The sequence below is a fragment of the Apaloderma vittatum genome, unplaced genomic scaffold (assembly GCF_000703405.1).
Source record: "Apaloderma vittatum isolate BGI_N311 unplaced genomic scaffold, ASM70340v1 scaffold22581, whole genome shotgun sequence".
In the NCBI taxonomy this organism is placed as follows: Eukaryota; Metazoa; Chordata; class Aves; order Trogoniformes; family Trogonidae; genus Apaloderma; species Apaloderma vittatum.
The window spans coordinates 5,591-30,541 of NW_009698873.1; the positions used below are offsets into that span (position 1 = coordinate 5,591).

Here is a 24,951-nt window from a genome sequence, read left to right on the forward strand (position 1 = left end):
ATTTCCCTGGCGGTGCAAAGTGCAGGTTTTTTTTTTTCCTGCAGTGGCTGGCTCCCCTGGCCACTCCAGAAATACTTGGGAGAGACTGCCTTATTTATGGAGCTACTCGTGCCATATCTCAGATGTTTCCTTCTATGCATTCCCCTGTCTGTAGAATTAACCCCACGCTGGCCATGCTGATGTCCAGACCACATTAGCCCAGGTTCAGGTATTGCGGAGGCTGGAGAGACTCTTGCCTGGAGTTGTCCTTTGAGCAGGAAGCGGAGGAACCTGCTCCCTCCCCATGTGGTTTTGCACCAGAAATGCTGGTGCTGGGTGCTTGTGGTCTCTGCAGGGAAGGCGCACGTGCTGACATTTAGTTTGCATGGTGCAGTCACAGAGTGGAAAATTGCTGCTCGTGGCAAATTCCTCATCTCTCTGAGCTGGAATTTCTGGTCTCTGTCCTCCCTCACCGCAAACCCAACGTGCTGGGGCATCCTTGGGGAGCTGCTGGCCTGGCTGCTGGCCACAGCCTGCTGCTTGCCAGGGCAGGGTGATACTCTGGTGCTTTTATCTTCTGTGAGAAGTTCCTTAAGTGTCCTGGAACACAAGCAGGTGCCAGCAGCTCCCCATCTCCATGTGCCACCACTTCACTATGTGATGGAGTACAACCTCTTCATCACCTGAGCCTGCAGCCATAGCACTGGGCACTCTCCTTGCACCCTCCCTCCATGTAAATCTGCCTTTTTTAGCCTGAGCTTTCATCTCTTCCACTGCCACCACTGTGCCAGCGCACAAGGCTGGCGGGTGGTGGGTGCTGTGACCCCACTTATGGTCATGATGGAAGCCCTGCTGCCATGGGGAGCAAACCACCCAGTACTTGGGCTGGGCACACTCAGGAGAGCATCATCCTCCTTCTCCATCCCACAGACCCCCCTTCGGAGAGAAACCCAGGGAGGTGATGCCCTCCCAGCCCTGCTGCCCTGGCCCCACTAGGTGCCACATCCCCCTGGCTGGGATGTCACAGGTTGGTCACCACAGGGCTGCTGCAGAAGCCAGAGGTGCATGGTGCCTTCCTCCAGGGACACGTGGACTGTGGGGGAAGCATCCTTTCCTAAAATTAGAGGCGCATGTCGCAGTGGGAGGTCGAGGGAGGGAGGAGCGCGCTGCTGCGCCGGCAGCAAACCCTCCCGGGAGGCAGATCTTGAGGCAGGGCTGCAGGCAGCCCTCCAAATGCCTGCCCTCGGCAGCCACCCACTTCGCATCCTTTACCTGGCTTCACCTTCCTCGAAGCCATCCACATGTCAGTGCCCCGGCTGAGACGCGAGTGGCAACCATGTCCCTGCCGGCGGCTTCGCTGCAAGCGGAGGAGGGCCTAACGCTGACCTAGATAAAGCTCTGCTCTCGCAGCACAGCGCTCAGCTCTCCAACCCTCAGGAGTATTTTCATCCCTAGGGATAAACCAAGCCTCTTTCTAGGATGTGGGGCAGCTCCCGTGGTTGCTGGTGTTACTTCAGCAACTGGTTTCCCAAATGCCAGCGAAGTTGAGCAAGAGGAATGAAAAACAGGGACATACGGCGAAGGAACGAGCGCCTCAGATTCTTGCATCTTGGCGCTAGGAAGGAAACATTAAGATCCCATCTTGCGTTCGCTGTTACCACCCGCTCCTGCTCACATCGCTCTGCTTGCCCCATCCACGTGCTCCTGCAGGGAGTTCCTGTTCCCCTTCCCATTTTGTGGCTGAAGATGTTCTTTCCTTGGCACTCGTGGGCCCGTGCGGCCCTCCTCGCCATGTGGCCGTGGGCACCAGCATCCTTGGGTGATAAAAGGGCAGAAATGCATTGATGTTCACACAGAGCTGCTAATGGGCATCCTCCTGCAGCCAGAAAAGCTCGTCCCTGGAGGATGCTTTTCCCAGAAGGAGACCCTGTGCAGATGAGCTGTGCAAGGAGAAGGCCACATCTCTTCTCCACTCACCAGCTCTGGCACGGGTCCCTCTGCCATCGCCCTGGTGCAAAGTCTTGGTGGCCATCAGCCCTGAGCGAGTGGCCAGCATGAGAAGAGATGCTTCTCCTGGTGCCTGTTGCTGCTCTGTCACTGGAGGCTTTTCCTGGGAAGAGGAATGCAGAACGTACACCCATCTTCCCCAGAAACAGCTATCACATCCTCCTCCCTTTACTTTGCAGGGTCTTTAGGGAGGGCTGGCAGCCCCAGGACCGGGCTCAGTGGGGCAAACCCATGCCAGCCCCCAACCTGAGTGCTCGAGGCTGTACCCCTGACAAACCCCCTTGCCTTCCAGAAGCATCGCTCCGCAGCTCTCTCCCTCAGCCCTTGCCAAAAGCCTGGAGACGATCCTGCCCACGTGTACACCAGAGCTGTCTGAGTTATTTAAGGACACAAGGATTTTCTTGCTGCATTCCCGCATCACGTGGCTCCCTAATGCAGGATGGCTTGCGGCTCCCGCAGCACCCACCGCCCCGGCTGCTGCCGGGGGGCTGGGGTACAGCGGTCTATCCCTCACAAAATCAGCTCTTGGCTTTGCAGTGAGGGCTGGGGACAGGGACCAGCTCCTTCGGACCCCAGCTTCTAGGAGAGCTCAGTGCTGTGCTGCAGCCGACCCGCACCGGTGCAGCCTTTTGGGGGCTGCTGGTGGTGGGGACAGGACACAAGCTGTGCTATAGATAACCCCCAGCGCTGGGCAGAGCTGCCGTGCTCTGGAGGGTGACAGCTGATGAACTGCAACGGCATCCTATGATCTCAGCTGGATTTTCGGCTGCCTGAGGCCATGAAGGGGCTAAATTTAGCCCGTCCTGTTGCTGCGGGTGGCTGGGTGCTTGCTGGACACCTCCTGGGGAGCCCAGAAGGTGGTGAAGGGGGTCCTTCCCCCTCCGTGAGGCTGGGGCACTGTTCTGCACAGCTCCTGCAGCCCAGTTCATGGTGATTAGACTGCCCTGTCACCAGCAGAAACTTGGGCTTGTACTGGTGAGCGTCAAACTGATGCTCCTGGGCATCATCCAGGTGGAGCTGAGTGGTTTAAGCCAGTCGGGGAGGACAAGTTGCGGTCACTGGGGATGCTTTGGGGCGTGACCCCCCTGTCTGACATCATGTTCCCTTCTTCTCCCCAGGCCTTGTGCGGCTGCACCGTGAACATTCCCACCATCGACGGGCGGGTGATCCCGCTTCCCTGCAACGACATCATCAAGCCGGGGACAGTGAAGAGACTGCGCGGGGAGGGGCTGCCCTTCCCCAAGACCCCCAGCCAGCGAGGAGACTTGATTGTGGAGTTCAAAATCCGTTTCCCAGACAGAATAGCTCCCCAGACGAGACAAATCCTCAAGCAACACCTCCCGTGCTCTTAGAGCCCGGGGGCTCTCCTCCAAGCAGCAATACTCCAAACACACGGCAGTGCCGCAGCACCCGGCCCGCACGGAGCGGAGGTGCCACAGCACTTTCAAATGCAAAAAAAACCCCAAACCCTTCACACCACTTTCCTTCTCCAAAAACCCCACCCAATCCCTCCTTCCATCCAACCTTCCCTCTCCCCATCCATCCCTCCTCTCTATCCAGGACTCTCCTCCATCCATCCCTCCTCTCCATCCATCCGTCCCTTCCATCCATCTGTCTCCCCATCAATCCCTCTTGGCCCTGTTCCTACTCCAGCAACGGGAAGTCTCCTGCCCATCACGGCTCTCCCGACCGCCAAACTTTTTTTTTTTCCCCAGAGGTGCAGCTTTTCCAGCTCACACAAGTGTGCAGTGCGGGCCCTTTTCCCAGGGAGGTGCATCACAGTTGTGGGGTTTTCATGTCACCTGCTTTTCAGGCCACTTTTCCCATGAGAGGCTGGACCTGTCGGGGTCTGGCGCAGTGTAAATAGGACTCCGCAGGATCTGGTGTCCCCGCTGTTAGTTATTCTCTTCCCCCTCCTTGATACTTGCTGCTGTTTGGGGTCCTGGCTGTACCGCGGTGCTCATTGCTCCCGCCCGCGGTGGCCTCCCAACCCTGTAGCCGGACTGTTTTCTCATCTGGGACCACGGTACCGAGTCCAACCGTGGTCCACTCTCCTGTGCCAAGCCTACAACCGCACCTCGGCTGTGCCAAATGGAGCACATGGGGATGGTCCCGTCCAACCTCCTGCCCCTGCCTGGGGCTGTCCCGGGCCAGAGCCCCCGGCAGGAGGACAGGGGAAAGCCCAGGGCGGAGCTTTCTTGTTCAGATGTGTCGAGTTTGCATTACTGCTTTTTTTTTTTTTCAAAATACATATATATAGAGCTCGTTAGATAAACTCCGTAACGGTTTTTCTCTGCCCGTTTTGGGGTTCCTGGCGTGGTGCACACCGACTTAATTTTTTTGGGGATGGTTCAGTCACATGAACATTAAACCCCCCCCAGAGGGGGTTTTGGTGTGTAGCACAAGTCTGGGTGCAAAAAGCAGAGCCAAGCATGAGCAGAGCTGTGAGTTTCACTAGTGTTAGAGGTCAACCTTAGGTATTTTATTAAGAGAAAGGCACTTGTATATATTTTTCTACAGGGACGATTCATTCAGGTGGTATTTCTGGGTGTCAGGGTGAAGCTGGGAGGTGCATGAGGCAATCTGCTTGGTGGCTTAATTTTCAAATGCTGTATTTTTTTAAAATCTTTGGATTTCCATCAGGAGAATTTTTATATTTCTTACCTTTCTCGGGCCAATCTGCCTTGTGCCAGGTGTTTTTTTTTTTCCCGGGAAAGGGCTCCTAAAGAGCGTGAGGCGCGTTCGACCTGGCTTCGTACAGCTCCTCTTCCACCACAGCACTGCCGAGAAAACCCCTGCCAAAATATTCCCCCCGCCCCGGGAATGCTTTTTTTCTAAGGAGAAATCACTGACTTGAAACGTGGTGGTCCTTTGGGACACGGGGCGAGCATAGGGTGTCTGGGTGTACAACTGCATCGTATGGTTTATCACACGGGACGAGAAGACCCGTTAGGTGCTGACTTACTTATTAATCACCCAGTTTGGCTGGCGAGGGGACAAAGCCACTGGTTCCCTCCACTGGTCCCTGTGGAATTCGACAAAGAGAAACTTGGTGGACATCATGAGCGAGAAGACAGGCCAGCGCGCAGATGCAGGCTGCTTTGTTTTTCTCAGTTTCAATGAGACCTGAATGTTTTATAGTGCTTTTTTGGGGGGAGGGGTGGGTTAATTTTTTTTTTTAATGTCAGTATTGAGAGAAAAAAAAAAGGAAATAAAGTATTTTGAAAAATATACTTCTTTTGAATGTGTTATGGTGACAGGGAGTAACCAGCCTTTAGATGGTCATGGGGGCCATGGGTCACTGCTCATTCCCAGGTGACAGCTCAGGGCCATGAAATCACTCTACGAAAAAATGACCACCTAACCCTGAAGCCCCACGCAGCAGACAGGGCTGGGAGCAGACAGTGTGTTGGGCAGACTAGAGGGGTGGGCAGAGGCAGAACAGCCCCCTCCACTTCCCCAGCCATAGGGGCTGACAGTGCTGCCAGGGGTGCCCACGGGGCAGGAGATGGCTGTGGGGAAGGGAAACCCTTGGAGGAGGAACACCCAGGGACAGAGGATGTCCATGGGGTAGTGGATGGTACATCCCTGCAGCAGGAGGTACCTGTAGAGGAGGAATGCCTGTGGCAGTGGGACATCCTTAAGGCAGTGATAGACATGAGGAGAGGATACACATGGGCTGGGAGGAGGTGGCATAAAATCATCATAGACTGGTTTGAGTTGGAAGGGACTTTAAAGATGATCTAGTTCCAACCTTCCTGCCATGGGCAGGGACACCTCCCTAGAGGAGGTACCTCAAGTTGCTCAAAGCCCCGTCCAGCCTGGCCTTTAACACTTCCAGGGAGGGAGATTCCACAGCTCCTCTAGGCAACCTGTGCAAGGAAGGGTCTCACCACCCTCACAGTGAAGACTTTCTTCCTCACATTCTAAATCTACCGTCTTTCAGTTTGAAACTGTTAACCTTTATCTCATCACTACACTCCCTGATGAAGAGTCCCTCCCCAGCCTTCCCACAGCCCCTTCAGGCACTGGGAGGCTGCTGTAAGATCTCCCTGGAGCCTTCTCTTCTCTAGGCTGAACAGCCCCAGCTCTCTCAGACTGTCCTCACAGGTAAGGTGCTCCAGCCTCTTCATAATCTCTGTGGCCTCCTCCAGACTGCTCTACCAAGTCCACGCTCTTCTTCTGTTTTATGCCCATGGAACCAGGGACGCCCACGAGACATTGGTGCCCATCCAGAGAGGAACTGGGAACCACCGAGTGTGGCTGCTCCCTGCCCTCTGCTGGCAGCAGTACTGGCTGGACCCGAGGGGTTTGGGGTGCTGCAGGAGGACTCCCACACCTTGCGTCGGGGACCAACCTCTATACCCAACACCTGGGTGCCCCATTGCTGGGCTGCGGCTCCAGTGAGGTCCCGTGGCCCCTGTAAGGCTGTGGTGGAGCAGCGGATGTAGCTCTGGGTCCACATGGTTCTGAGCCCAGCCCAATGCACCAGCTGCTGATTTGGGTGACACCCTCAGTGCACCCCAACAGGTTTACACGGCTCTCAGAGCACACACTCCCTCGGGTGCCGTCCCCACCATGAGCCGTCCCCCTGGTACCAGGGAAGAAAGATGTTTCCCAGCTCACCTGCTGGGTTTAATTAGCATTTGCAATCAGGATAGGTTTTGGGAAGGGTGGGGCTGCTGGGAGCTGAGACATGCAGAATCACAGAACCACAGAATGGCCTAAACTGGAACGGACCTTAGAGATCATTTAATCCAGCCTCCCTGTCGCCAGGGACGCCACCTCTCGACTAGATCCAGCCTTCTTGCCACGGCAGAGGGATGCTGGGATGGATCCCCCCCCACCACTTGCTGGGTGGTGACAGTCCCAAACCCTCAGGGAGGGGGAAGAAACCCACTCACCTCCTGCCAGAGCTGTGGAAGTGTTGGGGTGACAGCCCTGGGGAGCTCTTGGCAGGGGTGCAGAGCAGCTCCTCCCTCTGCTGGAGCTACCTCTCTCAGAGGTGAAGTGGGACACCAAAGCAAAGCCAGCATCTGTGTCCCTGCAGAGCACAAGCAGAGGAGCAGACCAGGAGTGAAAGATTCCAGGTGCCAGTAAACCCCAACAGAGGGGCTGGTGCGGGGCCAGGGAAGCATCAGCCCTCCCTAAGTCCTGCCACTAGAGGAGATTGGTGCCAGCGTCCTCGCCAGAACGAGCGGCCAGAACGAGTGGCTGCGTTGTCCCTGGCAGGGGTGGCATGAGGACAGGGCAGGAGCGGTGCTGGCAGGGAAGCTCTGAAGTAGGACACGGCACCTGAGCTGCCCACCCTCCCCTGGGACTGATGTGGCCTCCTACCCCAGTAGGAGGCTGTGCTATTTCAACTCGGTGTTCCCAATTTCAGCGTGTTTCTCCTCACCCCCTACACACAAGCACCCTCTCATGGACAGTCCCGTCCTGCGATTTCAGAAGTCCCCTCTCCCATGAAAACGATCTGCTTTGATGGAGCCCTCCCAAGATCTGCCAGGCTTTGGGGCACAAACTCCCACTGTCCAGGCCCGGGCTCCATAAAACTCCTCCAGCAGCAAGCTGCCCTCTTCAGTGTGGGCCTAGGGCAGCCTCCTGCCACATCATCAGCATTTAACCCTCTTTGGAGAAATGCTCAGTTCCCACACCCCACTAAAAGCTCTGCGTGTCCCACAGCTGCTGCCTCGAACAGGCTCTCCCTGCCTGCTCAGGGCTGGGCTGTGCCCAGTGTCCCACTGCGCTCCCCTGTGCGTGACAGGACCAGGAGCAGGGCTTCTCCCGCAGAAAACATGAAGTACAGCAGCAGCACGTTTTTCAGTTCAGAGCAAGTAAAATAAACCAGAGGTAGAAACAAAAAGGAAGAACCATGATCAGAACCTGATGAATGAATTTGGGTGGCACCAGAAATCCAAGACTTGTCATCAGAAACCCAAGGGGACGCATGGAACGTGGTGCTGAAGCTCTCTCCCCCAACCACAGAGCCCATGGTGAGCCCGAGTGGCCCCTCCTGCCTTCAGATGGGGACTGCTGGAGAAGTCCTTTGCTGCAGAGCAGCCGAAGCAGCAGGAGACGCGACAGCTCATGGCATCGAAGTACCACCAGACACCTGCTGCTGGGCTCTCTGGGAGGTTCCTGCCAAGCCAGGGCAGGGCAGAGGCACCACCAAACCCATTTCTTTGGTTAGTGGGAGCTGAGAGGTGCCAAGCACAAAGAGCTACCCCACAGGCAGCAGGGAAAGGAGTGCTTGGACAGCGCAAGACATGGGCTTACAGACAGCACCAGCACCGCACCAAGGAACTGCTGGGGCCTAGAGTTTTGTGGGATTTTTATTATTTTTTTATTATTATTTTTGTGGGGTTTTGTTGTTTTTTATACAGGCTAGCGTTGTACCCTTTGCTAAAGCTGCTGATTCTGCCACATAAACTAGAACAGAAATTTCTCAGAAATTAAGTCAGTTCCCCTCCTTGTTAATTCACTGAACAACTGCCTGAAAAACTGAACAACGGTCTTCATTTGTGTTTGCAGAAAACATTCCCTGTACAAAGTCTGACGTGCAGCTACACTGTTCTGACTGAGGAATGAAGAAGCCAAGAGTCCATTGAACACTGGATTTTTCCCTGTACAACGTGGCCTGATTTGGAGTTTGGTCCACCGAGGACAGCGAGTTAACCGTAGAGATCATCATCATTGTCTTCACTGTACACGTTGCCCCCGCTGCCACCTCCTGTGCCTTGGCTGGGACCAGCGCCGCCCTGGTTACCCGAGGGGAACCTGTTTGCAGGGGTGCAAAAGGGGAGAGAAGATGCTATTCAAAAGCCTCCTCACAGCTCGGCACTATCCCCCTCCCTCTACGCCAACACCTCGGTGCCAAGTAGGACAGGCAGGAGAAACTGGATGAAGTCTTAGGGTGGGTCAGGCAGAAGGCTTGCATGGCTGTCGCTTGTATTAAAGGAAAAAGGGTTGACGGAGTTCAGGAGTGCCAAGAGAGTGGCTACAACCTCCCTGCAGCACAGCCAGCACCCACCACATGGGGTACTGGCTGCTGTGCAGGCTGGGGAGAATGGGGAGCGTGGTAGGGAGCGGTCTGTTACCCAGAATAGAGCAGAAAGCTGCCCCAGCAGGGCAGCAGAGCCATGCCGCCCTCCCCACCCGCTTACCTGAAGCTGCCAAAGCCACGGCTCTGCTGTAGGGTCTGTGCAAACATCTCGTATTTCCTGATGTCGTTGTCACTGACGGAGCGTCGAGCAAAGCGCATGGCCTCCTCAAAGTGATCCCTGCGTATCTCAGGCACCGGGTCATCCTCCTCCACTTCCTGCAGCGGGGCAGAGGGCCCAGGTGAGCTGCGTGCCCGAGCCCTGTGGCCTGGTGGCCACTCGCTGCCTCCCTCCGGGCCGGGATGCTCCAACACCTGCCAAGGCAGGGGCTGGAGAGGGACGCTGCAGCAGACCGCGAGGGGTCCCGGCCTCCCACAAGATGAGAACAAAGCGCTCCAGCTCCGCACTCTGTGCGAGAGCACGCTCGTCCGCATCCAAGGACGATGGAAAGGAACACACCTCACGCCTCACGCACACGAGCGGAGAAAGCTGAGCGTGCTCCACTCACCATGGCAGAAGGGTTGGTCTGCCTCTCGCGTTCTCGACGGATCTCGCTCTCGATGGATTCGCGGATGGCCAGTTTGCAGGCACGCTGGCAAATTTCTGTCAGGTCAGCCCCCGAAAAACCATTGGTCATCTTAGCTAGGAAATCCAGGTCCACATCCTAGTAGGAGGAGAGGGGGAAGGAAAAAAAAAAAAAAAAAGAAAAAAAAAGCAACAGAGGCCTCTCCTTAACACCTTACATCCTCAGGTGGCAGAGAGATGTCTTCAGATCCCATGGTATCAAGGTGCTCCCTTAACTCTGGCCAGTTTTGGAAAGACCAGCTGTTCAGGTTCCTGGTTTTGGGAGAAGTTAACTACACACAAAAGCCAGCCCTGCTCCATACACACACCAAGAATCCACGAAGCAGTTGTAAATGCTTTCGCACTTGTGGATTTCAGACGTGAAGTGCTCGGGTTTCAGCACTGGGAGCCTAAAGAAAAACTGTCATACTGGAAATGGAGATGGGGACCAAGACAACCGACCTCCTCCTCTTTCCCCTCAACTCAGGGGGTAGTACTGCAAACTCCTCTGAAAATTTCTTTCCCAATAAAACCTAAAAAGGCAGCACAAAAAAGCTTGAGCTCTCACCTGACATCTGCTTTTCTCTGATTAACTACCAGTTGCATTATTGCTTGCTCCCCAGGCAAGGGACATAGCTCTTGCCTACAACAAGAGTTCAGAAACAAATAACTGCAATGGTTCCTCTTCAATTTCCATTTTTGCATCCCCAAGACCTACATTTACATCTCTTTCAAAGCACAGGAATCTTTTCCATCTGGCCATAACAGGCTTTCCTGCTCCCGCACAGTAGGCAAAACTCCACTATGTGGCAAAGACCTGCTAGGCTTACACACTGACAGACACCTGGATGTGCTGACATCTAGCTTCAGAGTTCAATCCTCATCTTGCCTCTTCACTTCTACCCTTCAGAGACTGAAGGCTTCCCGGCTCTGCGCCGTGTGGAGCAGCCACTAGCCTTCTTCTCTGTCCCCATCTTGTGAGGAACATGTGCAGCGCTCAGCAAAACCAAGCTGGATGCAGTCAGGGCACAGATCCTACCTTGGCAACCGGCGATTTCCTCAGGTTAGCTTTAAGAATAGCAACCCGGGACTTCTCGTCAGGTAGGGGGATGTAGATGAGCTGATCCAGGCGACCAGGGCGCAGGATGGCAGGATCGATGATGTCTGGCCTGTTGGTGGCACCGATAATGAAGACGTTCTTCTTGGTGGACATGCCGTCCATCTCTGTCAGGATCTGGTTGATGACACGGTCTGCAGCACCACCACCATCCCCGATATTCCCACCTCGAGCCTTCGCGATGGAGTCCAGCTCATCAAAGAAGAGCACACAAGGGGCTGCTTGGCGAGCCTGCAAAAGTGAACGGGAACAATTACTCCATGTTAATGCCATCTGGCAATAAGCACAGTGATTTCATGCTCAGTGTACCCTACCACAGAAGCAGCTCAGAGGAGTAACAGAGGACTGCTGCTACAAGGAGAGCTTGGAGGAGCTGCTTCAGAACAGTCTCCTGCCACACAAGCCCTCAATTAAATTCTCCTGAACAAAAAGCAAAATATCCCCAAAGCCAGCAACACTGCAAATCAGGCAGAAGAGTGGTAAACTCCAGGGCCTAGAGGGAGAGCTGGAGACAATCTGCCTGGCCTGGAACTCTTCCTGCAAGACCTGGGGACATCACTTGGTTACGTCCCCACTCGAGCACTCGAGTATCACGAGGCAAGACACACAGAAGGGGGAAAGGGTCATCTTCATCTATATAATGGGTAGTTACAGGGAAAAGGGAGCCAGATCTTCGAGGTGTGCAGTGAAAGGATGAAAGACCACAGGCACAAACACCACAAAGAAAATTCCAGTTAGAAGCAAGAAAAAATTTTGCAGAGTGAGAGGCCTCCAATCCTAGCTCACAGGCCCAGAGAGGTCAGGACTTCTCCACCCTCAGCACACATTCACAACACAAGACACTAAGCAACCCAAGCAAACTTCCAAGTTATCTCCCTGCTCTGGACAAACAGCTGGACTAGAGAGCTTCTGAGGTTCACTCCCAAACTAAATTTTTTCCTCTGGCCTTCTAGCTTTTTCTGTCACCACCGTTACTAACCACAAGAGCGAGGCTTCCCTGGATAATCCAGGCAGATACCTTCTGGGACAGGAGGCAACACTACTTATGGGTCAAGTGGGCAGTAGAAGTGAGCTCCTTTCTAAGTCATATGTACTGCAGGGCAAGAATCCACGGGATATTTTGAAAAAATCCATAGACAGTGACAGCTAATACGATGGCAAGGTAAGTTTTCAAGGATGTAGAGGTTATCTATGCCATCCTAACTCTACCCTCACTGCTAAGGCACTGAGCATGTATCATTCTGTACCTATGTTGCTGAAGAGGATTAACTCCCTAATACCAGGAAAGCAGCCCCTGTTCTCAGTGCAAATGAGGAAAACACCACAGACACAAACAAGAGCCAGGACAGGAAGACAAACGCAGTGAAGACAAAGTTCCAGGGGTACCTCAGCACAAATATAGCACAGGGAACAGAAGAAACTCTCACCTTGTCAAAGATCTCACGCACGTTGGCTTCAGACTCGCCGAACCACATGGTGAGCAATTCCGGCCCCTTGATGGAAATGAAGTTTGCCTGGCATTCATTGGCAATGGCTTTGGCCAGCAGTGTCTTACCACAACCAGGTGGCCCATAGAACAGAACTCCTTTCGATGGGGTCATGCCAAATTTGAGGAACTTGTCTGGGTGCTCCACAGGATACTGAAGGAGAATAAAAGAAACAAAGAAAAACCTCTCATGATGAGCCAGAACGGGCCTGTACCTCACAAACACAGAATGGTCTGGGTGGCAAGGGACTCTAGCCTAACTCCTCTGCCAAAGCACAGCGATCTTTCTCTAGGTCAGTTTTACTTCTCCTCCTATCAGAAACAGTGAGATTTCTGGTGGGTTAAACACAAGATCCTGCTGGCTCGGTGCCACTGGAGTTTTTACATGAACATTGGTCTGAAAAGTGCCACAGCTAAACTGGAAACCTGCCTTAAACAACCTGTTTACCTCTAAGAACCAAGTACCAGTGCAGGCAGTTTTCCAGAACACTTAACCCCAAATTCACTCTGCCCTGCAAAGCAGAAGCGAAAGGGAACAGCTCTGCTCTCCTGAGACAGGCAAGGTGTCCGACATGAGCATTTATCCTTAGCAATGAGGTCAGACAGGTGATCATTTTAACACCAGAAAATGAGATTGAAAATTAGACTGAAAATTAGATTCTTTTGTTCACAGACAGGATGTTTCTACAGTGCCATCTGAAAGCAGGTATGTATCAAACCCATACCATCTCACTGCAGCCACCACAGGTTTCCACAGGTGATTTGTGACTTTTTGTCCCAGTCTTCCCCTTAGTACAAACAAGGCTTTACAACTACTTTGCACCTGCTCCTGTGTTAATGTTAATAGAAAATGCTCCAAGGTAATCTGTATTCATGCCACTTTCTGCCATGTAAAACCTCCAGGCAAGAGGATTCTCAGCAGTGGTCCCATGCTTGGTCTCCACTTAAGAGTAGTAGAATTGCTGCTGTTTTTGCATGTAGCACAACACCCACCCAAGCTGACACCGCAGACTCAGCTAAGGAAACTCTGATGCTGTTTCCCAGCACCTTCCTCTCCAAGATGTAACAGTATGGTATTTTTAGTCCATTACAAGTGAATGTCATAAAAACCTCTGCATTCACCTGTTTCACAGCCCAAACGGAAATCTGAAGAAATTCTGGATTTTGTTATTAGAATTATTTTTCAAGCCAACTAGGCAAAAATTTGCTGGAAACTCTTACCTGTACAAGCTCCTGGAGTTCTCTCTTTACATCTTCTAGACCACCAATATCTTCCCAGGTAACTTGTGGCACCTCCACCACAGTCTCCCGAAGAGCAGAAGGATTGCTCTGACTCAGAGCCCACTATCATTAGAAGAAATGGCATTATATGAATTCTAACACATCGTGGTCACTTGCTTGGGATAAGTAATTAGATATTGCACCCAAAAGAAAGAAGGGCACTCCTGCATTACCCTGAAGTCATCCATGGTCACAGCCAGCGAGTTCATCACTTCAGCATCAATGGTTTCATCTTCTAGGTCTATGAGATCCATCTTCTTTCTGATAGCCTGAAGAGCTGCTTCTGAGCAAAGAGCAGCCAAGTCAGCACCAACATGGCCATGGGTCTCGTTTGCCACCTGAAAGCAGAGCACTGACTATGACTCACAAGGACACAAGCAAGCGCTGTGCAAGGGCAATGCATGCTCTAGTCACTCTGTGGGAAAAAGTACAACAAAGCTCTGGAGGACAGAAACATCAGCGCTTTGCTGTGGCTCCAGGACAAGCGCTACACATTTTTAGACATGCAGACACAGTACTATTCCACCTCCTACTTGAGATCAAAGCAGCAACTGGAATTCAGATGGTGTGCGGAAAGATAGCCCTGAGGACAGCAGTTGTTCATTCAGGACAGAGCGGATGGGAACCATGCAGTTTACGGTGGCGTCTAGTGTCACCACAGTGCTCACCCAGCTATGTGTGACCTGTTTCAGGCTTGCTTTATTTTAAAGAGAATGCCACAACAAACAGACCCAGAAGAACAGTGACAATGCACTTCCAGATTGGACTGACACATTTGTTTCACTTAGTCATGCCATTTTTAACCAGTGAGTGAGGATTTTTGGTCGCTGGTAAACTAGTTAGAACGAAACACAGAGATCACACATTCATCCAGTTCCATGTTGTCCTAAATGAGTGACTACATTTATGCAATCAAGCCTCAATAACTCTTGCACCACAAAACAGAGCACTGGGAATGTCTGCCTGCAGATACAAGCTTTCCTAACGGCATGCTACTCACCTGCTCCAGATCCACATCATCAGCCAGTTTCATATTTTTTGTGTGGATCTGCAGGATCTCCAGGCGACCAGTGGCATCTGGGATACCAATATCTACCTCTCTGTCAAAGCGACCTGGGGAATACAAAACCACATGTCAAGCTGTGATTCTGTGAAGTAGAGGAGTTACGGTTGCTGCCTTGCTCTGACTGAACAACGTGATGACAAGCCACAAAGACATACAATTTCAGAAAATACCAGAGCTTTGGGCTTCTCTGCAGCATCTATCAACACAGTAGTAGAGTTAGGTAAAGGAAAGAGGAAAGACTTCAGACATTTAAGGAAAGTGAGACTACTATATTAACTAGAGCTCAAGATTATATGACATAGAGGACTGCTGGACTTAGTCACTTTTTTTGCTTTTTATGAAAAACAAGCCTCGTTTTTAGGAAAATATACTTCTCTGAATCAATATATCATGAGGCATTTTTGTTTATTTCTAACTTTGTGTCCTCATAGCAAGAATCTGAGAGATTAACTCTAAGAGATTAACTTTTCTACCAGTATCCCAGCAGTGAAAAATGGCTGCAGTATCTGGAGAGGCAGGAAACGTAGATATTACTGCAATATTAACTAAGGTATGTACAGCTATAATTTTCCTTTAGCCACAGCTGTGCATTTAAACGGCTCAATACACATTTAAGAGGCCATTTTCCCCTGGTTTGCTATTACAGACTTTACCAACAGGTCAAAACACAAGACACTAATTCATAATGCAAAGTTTCAAAAAGATGAAAACTGCTGGACTTCTTCAGACAATTCAGAGCCTTCAACAACATAAGGCATGAACACCCCCTTAACCATCTTCTACTCCTTCAGTATATCTTGAAATAGCTTCACCTAATAGAAGCTAGCACCATTTTTTCACTCCAAAGTGCTTTCTATTTCTACAAGTTCTAATCTAATAAGGCACATAAAGGCTGAAAGCCTAGAAATGAATTTCAAACAAGCAGCTGGAGACAAGCCAATGGTTTACGCAACACACAGAAGATGTTTAGCATTAATTTCTGCCCAATTGTTCCAAGGCGCCCTGAAGCATTGCTTGTAACAAAGTATGTGATAACACAAGAAAGAGAATGCAGTCAAGGTTACCGAATCGCCTGAGTGCCGGGTCAATGCTGTTAGGTCTGTTGGTGGCTGCCATAACAATCACATGTGCTCTCTGTTTCAGTCCATCCATAAGAGTCAACAGCTGAGACACTATGCGACGTTCTACCTCTCCATGTGTCTGTGGAGAGAGAAAGCAGCAATTAGACCAAAAGCGCTAAAACACAGCACAGGAGCTTGCACTGCACCAAAGTGGACAGACACAAGAGCCGTGAGCTGTTAAATAACATCATGAACTGTATCTGACTGTTCTCAGGCCCAAATGAAATCAGGTGTTAATTTAAATACTGCTTTACCCTGCAGTCAAATGCAGAGATTCATGCCAGCTGCTACCAAAACAGAAGTACTTCATTGCTTTCCACAGGCTTTCTTTACCTTCTCTCTCTTAGGAGCAATTGCATCCAGTTCATCAATGAAGATGATAGCAGGAGCATTCTTCTCTGCTTCTTCAAAGGCTTTCCTGAGGTTGCTCTCAGACTCACCAGCCAGCTTGCTCATGATCTCAGGACCTAGAAAGAAAGTAGCAACACCGTGACACCCGCAAGAGAGGCAGCAAGCCCAAGAATTTTTTCAGTGCAATGTTCACATGAAACAATCTATATTTCAAGCCAAAGCAAACATTATCAACCAAGTTCACTAAATTTGCAGCTGAACAGGCAAGAATAGCATGTAGAATTACTTTCTATCACTGTTCTGGTGATTTCTGTTTATTCTCACAGAATGCAGTGCTAGTCACTGAGCTACCTTTAACTGCCTCTTTCCTTACCCTATCTCACACTTGGTGAGCTTCTCTGTAATGTGCCACCACACACTGTTAATGCCGGTCCTAGCTTGCAAGAGAAGCAATTAAATTATACAGTGATGAATTATCAGGGTAGGAAAGAAAACAGCTCTAAGATACTAAAGCTGCCTTTAGCTTACTTTACACAGTTATATATTTACCTCTGTAAGAGTCTATAAACGAGTTTAAAAACCCAAGAAAACCAAACAAAACCCCTCAAAACTCAAACCTCATCTCCAGTGTGTAACCACATCAATCCCAGAAGGCCGGCCTACAAGACCTTCTGCAATTTGCTGAACGCTAGTGCAGACCTAGAGATTTTTTTTTTGTTTTTATAGATTTTTCCACCATGCTCACAGGAGTGGTAATGAAGAGAAAGTACACTTCTAGAAGATTGAAGAAAAGGAAACCAGACCATCAGGAGGTTTAGCTGACGTAACTGTGCCAGCTGCAGAGCCACTGGTGCAGGCAGGTACTGGGAGCGTCCCCTTACAGGTAACTCACCAGTTCACACCAGCCCTGTGTACAACACTGCCTGCAGCTCCAGGCTTGGGACCAGCAGATAGAGTGCATCACTATGTTATTTTTATTATGCAACAGAAGTACAAGTGTCTAAAGAAATGACTGGCTCATTAGCATTCGGTGACAGCTTCTACACGTTAGGAAGTGTATGACAGGGCGACATATGGTTAAAACCAGCCCATTTACAACTGATATCTTGAGATATAAAGCAAGTCACTCCTCTACTGCTGGTCACTGCTATGCTGTGCTATACACTCCTCTGCTATCGCCTTCACGGCTCTACGTGATCAAAATCAAAAAAGAAAGGCAGCACTCCTTAAGTAAAAATATTTAGTTAGTCCAACACTGACTGGAAAACGAGACAGAAAAGCAGTGAGGAAAACTGAGAATTTGTTCTCTCACTTGTAGCTAAGCCCCAAGGTACTCATTACAGCTTTCAGGAAAGTTCCTCCCAATTAACGTTATGGGAAACTAAACAAGTCTTGTGCTTTACTTGAGCGGAAAGAGAAACATACAGCAGACCAGCTTTTTTCCTGAATGAAACACTGCAGGAGTAACAGAAGCAAGTGTCCTGCAACCATATACTTAGAATAACCCCAGCGCTTCACTCCCAGCTTTGCCCTCGCCGACATACATGGAACACCCAAACAGACAGATACAAAGTTGCTGCATCTTCCAACCACTCTGCTACAACAAACAAGCTTAAGGGAAGTTCCACTACAAATGCTTCGGCACACGCCTTCTGAATGTCCCCAGAGGAATACTTGAAAGAGGTAAGGGAGGATGTCAGAAAGACAATGTGGCTTTACAAGCCCTATTAATGTCATTAGTTACCACAAGATGGATGAATGCGAGCGCACAGCACATCTGTGGCGAAATCAGACACAAAACATACCATTGATCAGGAAGAAGAAAGCCCCCGTTTCGTTGGCCACTGCTCGGGCAATCAGAGTTTTACCAGTGCCAGGAGGACCGTACAGCAGGATCCCACGTGGAGGCTGAGGACAAAGGCACGGGACTTAGGTGGTGAGCTAGCAGATGAATGGCTAAGTAGCTTCGCTGCGCAACTGTAAGCATTTGACAAAGCCAATCCGAAATTGTGATGCGAATTCATGCAACAGCTGTTATCCCAGCATTGCTATCACCACTCTTACTACTCTGCATGGCACACAAACAAAAACCTTGCCAGCAACTGACAGCACTGATTCAAAACATCACTCTGCTTTACAAGCTGCCAGCACTTTAATCTGTGTCCAGAACACGTAAGGAAACACTTCCCTAATACCAGCATTAGGAAAAACCCCACAAATTACTTACTGCCCCCAACCATACCTCTTAAGCCTCTAACATCATGAGTCATCTGCAATGGCACGACCACTCATCCACCTGAGACACACAGGGACTCACCTTCACCCCTATGGCCTTGAAGAGCGCAGGGTGTCGGAGGGGAAGTTCCACCATCTCTTTGATTTGAGCCAGCTGCTTTCGGCAGCCACCGATGTCATCATAGCCCACTTCATTCAGTGACTCCTCTTCATCCTACCAGGAAGGAAGGATGTTAAACATCTGAGTAAAAACAGTAGTTCAATGACCCCTCCCAGTCAGAAGCCAGAACTGGGGTTTTTGCTCAGTCATTTCTTTGTCATCTTGAGATTCTCACTTTTAAGTATCCCTGGGTTCTTCTTCATTATGTTTCTTAGCTCTGTCTTCCCAGACATAGAAAGTGAATTGCATGCATGTACCTAGACCTCACTGAAGCCCACCCTCTTAAATGATAGCCTCTGCCAACACGTTCCCCAGAGATTCTGGCACAAACAAGCTCTGTGACCTTCTGATGTGGCTAACAATGATAGCAATAGACAATGAAGTTCAGTGTAAAATATATTTATTCCTTTAACTCTAAGTGATATATCTTAACTACCTGACATAGTCTAGATATCACACAGTTCTGTCTGCATCTTTTGGGATTCACTTAAATTAATAATGTTAAGATCCAGACACACAGGTAAGATCAGCTGTAACCAAATCTCCAAGTATAGCTCTGTAACATCCGCTAACTTGGCTGTCCAAATCTCTACTGGCCTTAGCTACTTGTAACATCAGGCCACACTAAAATAATAAAATGACACAGACTGGAATCTCAGAGTGGCCCACTCCAAGCCCCACAAGCCAATCACTCAGGTCTGGCCCTATCAAGTGCAGCATGTCTTGATCTATGAAGCTTGACCTATGAAGCACCTCAGGTCTGGAAATTTCTGCCCTTTCTGGGCTCTGCTGCAGGGTTGGGGGAAACATTTTTCCTAGCATCTACTGGGAATTTCCCTTGATCCAGCTTATGCCACTGCCTGTAGCTCTGTCCCTGGGCACAGCTCTCAGAAGAGCCTAGTTATTCACTCATTTGCATCAGGCAGTTGTCAGTACGCCTGCCCCTTTGCCTTGCCTTCTCCAAGCTGCATCTGGGGAACAAGTCTTAAGAGGAGCAGCTGAGGGAACTGGGATTGTTTAGTCTGGAGAAGAGGAGGCTGGGGGAGACCTCATTGCTCTCTCCAACTACCTGAAAAGAGGTTGTAGCGAGGTGTGGGTCTGGCTCTTCTCCCGAGTTACAAGTGACAGGATGAGAGGAAATGGGTTCAAGTTGTGCCAGGGGGAGGTTTAGATTGGATATTATGAAAAATTTCTTTACTGAAAAAGTGGTAAAGCACTGAAGCAGGCTGCCCAGGGAAGTGGCAGAGTCACCAGCCCCGAAGGTGTTCAAAAGAACATGTAGACATGGCACTCCAGGACATGGTGTAGTGGTCATGGTTGTGTTGGTCTGTCAGTTGGCCTTAACGACCTCGAGGTCTTTTCCAACCTTACTGATTCTACGACCACACTCTCCCAGCCCCTCCTCATTCATTCTGACCTCCAGCTTTTCATCCCCTTGGTGGCCTTGGCTGAACTTGCTCCTCTACGTCTCTGCTGTGTTCTGAAGAGCCCAAACTGGATTCACAGAACGCCCAGACGCAGTCATGTAACTGGCACACAGAGGTGAATTTTCAGAAGGCAGTTAAGTACAAACCAGCACTCACCCTGATTTGCAGGTAGTAACCTTATGCAACCACGTTAGCTCATTTCTCTAAGATCCCTTACTCTCTAATAGTAAAACCAGACAGACAAGCCACTCAGGGTGCCTCGAGCTTACGACATTCAAGGCTAGAAACCTTAAAAAAAAATTTCCCAGTCCTTTCAAATTTCTCACTGAAAAAGCACACTAATTGCTTTCTTCTCACGTGGCATGAAATTTAGCAAAATTGTAAGCTCTCCCTAGTATGAATCAACAGAACTTAGGAATTAAAAGACGCATCTAAGTCCAGCACGAGATATCTGGAGACATATGCAAAACCAGCTGCTGCCAAAGTACGGCATCTCATCAGGAAACCTACGCACTGGTGCTATCTCAGCACATGAGAAGGACACTGGAAATGTATTTCTCTGACGACCTTCAGCAGCAGCTCATCTCCCAAAAGTGGAGTTCCTAACCATTATTAGATTCAATATGCAAAATGTCAAGGGAGGAACCGCAAACACTGCTGCTCTCAAAACCCATCACAGAAACAGATTTTGGACAGAGGGGATTTAGTAGGAGAACTACATAGGACTCTACTCACCTCTCGTTTAATGGGGTCTCCTTCACAATGGATCACTGTGTCCGGAGCCACTATGCAGTACGGACTTGGATCTGTCTCCACCACTTTGAACTCCACTGCACGCATCCCTCCACGGACCAGGAAGATGTCACCTGCAAAACCCCACATTTTGGTAGTCTGCTGCAACCAGTGTCTGCAAAACGTCAACCTTTGTGGTACCAGCAGCCCCACAGGATGAGGAAGCAGGTTGCACAGGCATACACGGCTGGCATTTTTAACACTGCTCTGCACATGCTGCACATGTCGTGCAACTCCAGAGCGGCATGCACTGTGACTACCTGCGCATCATTTAGACTGCAGCAGTTATAAAGTTCTCAGACTTCAACCAACAAAAAACATCAAACAAAACCAGTAAACAACAGAAAAGAATACTCTGGCTAACTACAAAGCATAAAGGCAAGGAATCACATTTATTTTCCATTTAGTTTCAACTTAGCATTTCTGAAACAGGCAAAAAGCCCTAACTTAATAAAAATTAAATTTGAAGTTACTATATCTAGTTGTTACTGGTGCCCTGGTTTGAGCCAAACAGAACCAGTTCTGTTCACGTATTTTACTTTTCAGCTCAGTCTCTTCTAAGAGGCTGCACTTTCTGAAGTTAGCAGAGTGTTTTTGTAGACAGTGTCTGCTACTAGAAGTGATAACGTCTGATGTTTACAGTCACTGCCTGGCACTGGGATGCAGAAAGGCTCTTGCTTATACTTATTCCTACAGTGACCAAGGTCACTGCTGGTCATCATCAGCTGATTAACTAGCTCAGTATTTGGAAAACAGCCTCATGTGGGGGAAAGTGATGCCACACTGCCGCCTGCTCTGGTAACTTCATGGTGAAACAATTTAAGAGGAAACTTACTTTAAAAGAAGTTTCTTGTGTAACATGTTGGAGGTGTCAGGAAGTAAAAGGGGTCACAAAGAAGTAAAAAGTTGCACCACAAGAGAGGAATAGACAGAATGCGTGACCCAAACCTGACCAGCAAAACTATTCCATTCCATACAGGTCATATTCAGAGTAAAGCTGAGGGACCACAGAGGTTTTTTCCTTCTTCAATGGCTGGTGTCTGAGGAGGACTCCATCAGATCTTCCGCCTTTGATCTGAGTTTCCAAATCCAGTTCTTGCATCTAGTTCCCCTCTGCCGCTGAGCCTGGGGTTTCCCTGGTGCTGCCTGCTCTGCAGGCATGTAAGTAATGGGAGGCCTGGCAGATTGGTTATATCACATTCCCTCAAATCTGCCAGGGTAAGTGCCTTGTGCTTACAGCGGTGGAAGCAATGAGCGGGTGGCTGGAAATACATCCCATGCCACTGTCAAAAACATCGTTCAGGGCCTTGAAAAGCAGATCTTGTGGCAATACAGCACTTTAGAAAGTGCAGTCTCTTAGAAGAGACTTAACTGAAAAGTAAAATCACTGAAGAGAAAAACTAGTCGTAACTGGTTGTCTCCAGGAGTAGAATAATTCGTAATGCTGCACTATGACTCGTGGCTAAACTGGGCTACAGAAGCTGGGTAACTTCAACTTGTGTTTATAGTGCATTAGGACCTATTTGCTCCAGCAGAAGTGTTATTAACACAACTCCAAAAGCACATATGATTTTCTACGCACTCTCTCTGTTATTAATTACTTTGAAGTAGTAAACTGAGTCACGGCACCAGCTGGTATAGCCAATCAACTGGATAATAAGCAGGCAGCTCCCCAATTCCACCAAGTGGTAGCAACTTACTTAAATCAGATTTTCTCCTGAGTTCTACCTGACCCTTTTCTGATGCTTTCCAATCTTATGTAGCAAAAAACTGCAGAACTGTCATGCTGCTCTGCCAGTCAGCAGCAGCAATCATCCTTTCTTCTGAAGATGAGGAAAAAGTTAAATTTGCATCAGCAAAATCTCACTCTACAGATGTCAGTCTAATGCTTTGCCGAGATTTGTGCAAGCTTCTAGAAATTCTCTTTATTCAGTCCTAGGACTAGCTCGTACTCGCTGCCATGAGGACCTCAATAACAGGCATTATTACCTTTCCTGATGGGTCTGTATGCTTCCAGGAAGTATGGCTTGAGATAGACCTCAAACAGATTCCCCGTGATCCCTTCTACCGTGTCATCAATTGGCAGCACGTGGATCCGTTTGCCATATTTCACATCTGGGCAAGGCTGGATGCTGCAACAGAAGAAAAATCCAGTTAGCTGCATCGTGCTGGGCTTACACCCAAGTCTCAAAAAGGCAGTGATGGCCCTTCCCAGGGTGGTATAAACTCCAGAAAGACCCTTCAAAGCCCTGGTGAGACTTCCCACCTGCATAAGAACATTTCAATGTTGACGAGGGAAAAATCAGGCCCATCAAGAGCTAGTCTTCACACCACATACTCTCCTTCACTCCTCTCAGCCCTATCAAACACTACACAGGAGTTTCATACTTTCTTGCTGTCCTTCTGCCTTTCCGTAGCCCCGCCACGCTATCCCTAAGGCCTATTCAGAAGCTACTAAGACAGTCTAAAAACCCGTGAGAGGCACGAGCTACCTTGTTTCATCAATAAGCTACTGCTGAAAGAGCTTGGGGAAGCTCTTCGTTCCCTACTCTCCCTAATTTACTAGAGACCAGAGCCCCTGTTGCTGACAACACTGATGCTGAGCAAAGGTTCTCACAGTAACCAACAGGGGACTCATCTTGCAGACAGCTGTCTGTCAGTCCCACTTTGTGGAAGCTGACATTTAGCCTCAAGTCCCAAGGCCCCTTCTCCCCCTTTTAAATAAACACTACAGTTATTATTTCACACGGTAGGACAACAGTCTACTATAGTGATAGCTCAAGAGTATCAAGCTGCAGCAGAAAGCTCAAACCGGATCTGTCGGCTAAGACAAGTCTACATGTGACTGCAGATGAGCATGCAACTTTCCACACGTGACTTTGCTTGAGACTCTTAATATATTCTTTTACCACATGCTATACAGAGAGGACACAGCAAAAGGGTAAAGTGAAAGACAAAACTACAAGCAGGAAGCGATTAGCAGGTGAATCTGGATTTTGGCAGAAACCAGGCCACAGAAAACAACACAATAAGCAGTTATACATCAGCATGAAAAACCTTAAGAGTAAGGGATATGAAAATTCTCTGATCCTTGCAACAAAGCTAAGACAACTGGTTAAACATTGGGGAAAGCAAATAACCACTACAGACACAGTTCCAGCAGGAAAGGGGTGAGCACAGGCTGAACTGTCTGTCACACTATAAACTACTCCAACGGTAATTTCATGTCGGGTTGAAGTTAGGATTCACCTTTATTTTAGATCCACAGACTGCTCAAAGCATTGTTCTGTACAAACTACGGTGGTGTTTATTACTTTCTAGTGGTAGAGGGATGGGTGAAATAGCCTCATTCCTCTCCTCTGTGAAGTCTGTATTGAAACACATTTTGTGTTTAAAGATTACTCCAGATATCACCTGAAAAAGTTTAGTATCAGAAACCAGGCCACAATTTTCCTAGACCATGCAGGACATTCCAGATTAGGAAGATGCTCAGGAGGAGGAGCTGTTAACCCTCCCATATTTAAATTCGCAAACCAGCATTTTTGTGTGCAAGAAAGGGTCACGTTTTTCCCCTGCTCCCACCACACAATGGAACCTGTCTCCCACAAACAGCGATGTATATTTCAATGCCTTCTCACAACTTACTGCAAGTATTGCACAACAAAATCATTGCAATGCTTTTAACATGTTCCCGATTTTAAAGTTATTTTTATAACAAAAATTGGAATATAAACATCCTCTGGCGATTTTTAATTTTCTTACTTGACTGCTTTATGGTTTTGTCACTCATTTCTAATAGGTTTTAACTTCTGTTTGCCAAGGGTAGCTGAGATCTACTACAAGACGATTTACAGTGTTGCCTAATGCCTTACACAGTTAACACTGCGGATATAAAAAACTTAGATGAAAAAAATTTGCAAGTTCATCTGACAATGTACATTTGGGAAGACAACTATGACAGCAGCAGAACAAACGAACTACTTAATTTAATCATAGAATCATAGAATGGCCTAGGCTGGAAGGGACCTTAGAGATCATCTAGTACAACCTCCCTGTCATGGGCAGGGACGCCTCTCAACTAGATCAGGCTACTCAAGGCTCCGTCCAAGGTGCCCCAAGGCCCCGCCCACCCGGCCCTTGAACCCCTCCAGGGAGAGGCCAGCCACAACATCTCTGGGCAATTTATTCCAAAGTCTTGCTGCCCTCAGACTGAAGAATTTCTTTCTAAGATCTGACCTAAATCTATTCTCCTTCAACTTAAACCC

The 24,951-nt window shown here is 49.2% G+C and overlaps 2 protein-coding genes across 2 annotated transcripts in view; one reads left to right on the forward strand and one right to left on the reverse strand.

Moving 5' to 3' along the window:
* The window catches only part of DNAJB5 (DnaJ (Hsp40) homolog, subfamily B, member 5), an 8,023-nt gene extending 4,577 nt beyond the window's left edge, over nt 1-3,446 (forward strand). Inside the window, exon 4 of the mRNA XM_009878188.1 lies at nt 3,105-3,446. Coding sequence (XP_009876490.1) covers nt 3,105-3,338 — 234 coding nt within the window. The 3' untranslated portion in view covers nt 3,339-3,446. The remainder of the gene's footprint in view (nt 1-3,104) is intronic.
* A 4,854-nt stretch (nt 3,447-8,300) lies between these two features.
* VCP (valosin containing protein) lies at nt 8,301-22,818 on the reverse strand (the record flags this gene model as incomplete). Its single annotated transcript, XM_009878189.1, has 14 exons — nt 8,301-8,763; nt 9,150-9,304; nt 9,595-9,750; nt 10,690-10,998; nt 12,195-12,407; nt 13,475-13,597; nt 13,708-13,872; nt 14,535-14,647; nt 15,665-15,800; nt 16,055-16,188; nt 17,878-17,980; nt 18,390-18,521; nt 20,630-20,760; nt 22,676-22,818. Coding segments are annotated over 14 exons (2,119 nt in total), but the record flags the coding sequence as incomplete, so codon positions are not given.
* Between the last annotated feature and the right edge of the window lie 2,133 nt (nt 22,819-24,951).